This window comes from Metopolophium dirhodum, chromosome 1, assembly GCF_019925205.1.
Source record: "Metopolophium dirhodum isolate CAU chromosome 1, ASM1992520v1, whole genome shotgun sequence".
Taxonomy (NCBI): domain Eukaryota; kingdom Metazoa; phylum Arthropoda; class Insecta; order Hemiptera; family Aphididae; genus Metopolophium; species Metopolophium dirhodum.
The window spans coordinates 114,332,810-114,334,052 of NC_083560.1; the positions used below are offsets into that span (position 1 = coordinate 114,332,810).

Sequence of the window (1,243 nt, forward strand, 5' to 3'; positions counted from 1 at the left end):
TATCTCCCATATTGTTTTCTTTGTATGTAAATAGCATCAAGGAAACTGTCAAAAACTGTGAACTACTCATGTTTGCCGACGACTTGAAGCTCTTTAGGAAAATTGATAACTTATCTGACTGCTCTACGCTCCAGAATGATCTCAACAACCTGGTCTCGTGGTTTAATAATATTGGTCTACAGTTTAATGTAAATAAATGTCATTTTTAAGACACCGCTTCCCTATTAACTATACTTACTCCATCAATGGTTCAAGTGTAACATCGGTTTGTAGTAAGAAAGACTTAGGTATTATCTTTAATTCCGATCTCAATTTTCACTCCTACACTGAAATGATATGCTGCAAAGCCTTAAAAACGCTTGGGCTTGTAATGCGCATATCAAAGGAGTTCAATCTATCTTCTTCATTAAAAACTATATACTGCTCATTGGTCCGTTCACTTTTAGAGTATTCATCGGTCCTATGGGACCCTTATACGGTATCTGACTCATGTCAATTAGAACGTGTTCAGAGACGGTTCTTATCTTGCGCAGCTTTTGTCTTAAAAATAAATCATCCTCCCCACGACTATTTCTTAGTTATGCAGGAACTCATTTCACTGGCTGACAGGCGAGTTAACGCTAACATAGAGTTTCTGAATAAACTGGTTGATGGTCGTATAGATGCTCCCTCACTTCTCTCGATAGTCAATTTCAAAGTTCCTTCCCGTACTACTAGATATCATGCTCCTTTCGTTGTTCCTGCGCACACTACCAATTATGGCAGAAATAATCCGTTAGACCGCATGATGCAGCTGGCCAATGAGAGCACCGTTCATAAAAACTGATACATTTATTATTATATATTTTTATATTGTTTTATTATCATTATTATACTTATTATTCTGTAATTATTATCTTATATATATTTAATTATGTCATTGTATTAATTATTTTAAATTATGTATTATTGTATTATGTTAAACTGTTGAATAGGGCCCAGCCCGTTAACAAATAAATAAATAAAAAAAATAAATAATTATTACTACTTCACATGATTAAATAATGTTCTTCAGTACAAGTAAACTGTTATTATTTATTATAAATTATAATTATGTATAAATGGTTCCAAGGATACGTATACAACTGTCAACAGAACCAAAATGAATTATTACACTTGTACAATACCGATTTACACCGTCAAACACATTAGATGTGGGTAGGTACGAATCGTCTAACGACTGACAAAAGGCTTCATATAATTT

The 1,243-nt window shown here is 33.2% G+C and overlaps 1 protein-coding gene across 1 annotated transcript; it reads left to right on the forward strand.

The window, feature by feature from the left end:
• Positions 1 to 331: 331 nt before the first annotated feature.
• On the forward strand, positions 332 to 826 carry LOC132951892 (uncharacterized). Its single transcript, XM_061023934.1, has one exon. It carries the CDS (start codon positions 332 to 334, stop codon positions 824 to 826), a length of 495 nt encoding a protein of 164 aa, XP_060879917.1.
• The last annotated feature ends 417 nt before the right edge of the window (positions 827 to 1,243 follow it).

Excerpts from the sequence above, each read along its gene's own strand:
- LOC132951892 (XM_061023934.1), top strand. The coding sequence starts at position 332 with ATGATATGCTGCAAAGCCTTAAAAACGCTTGGGCTTGTAATGCGCATA.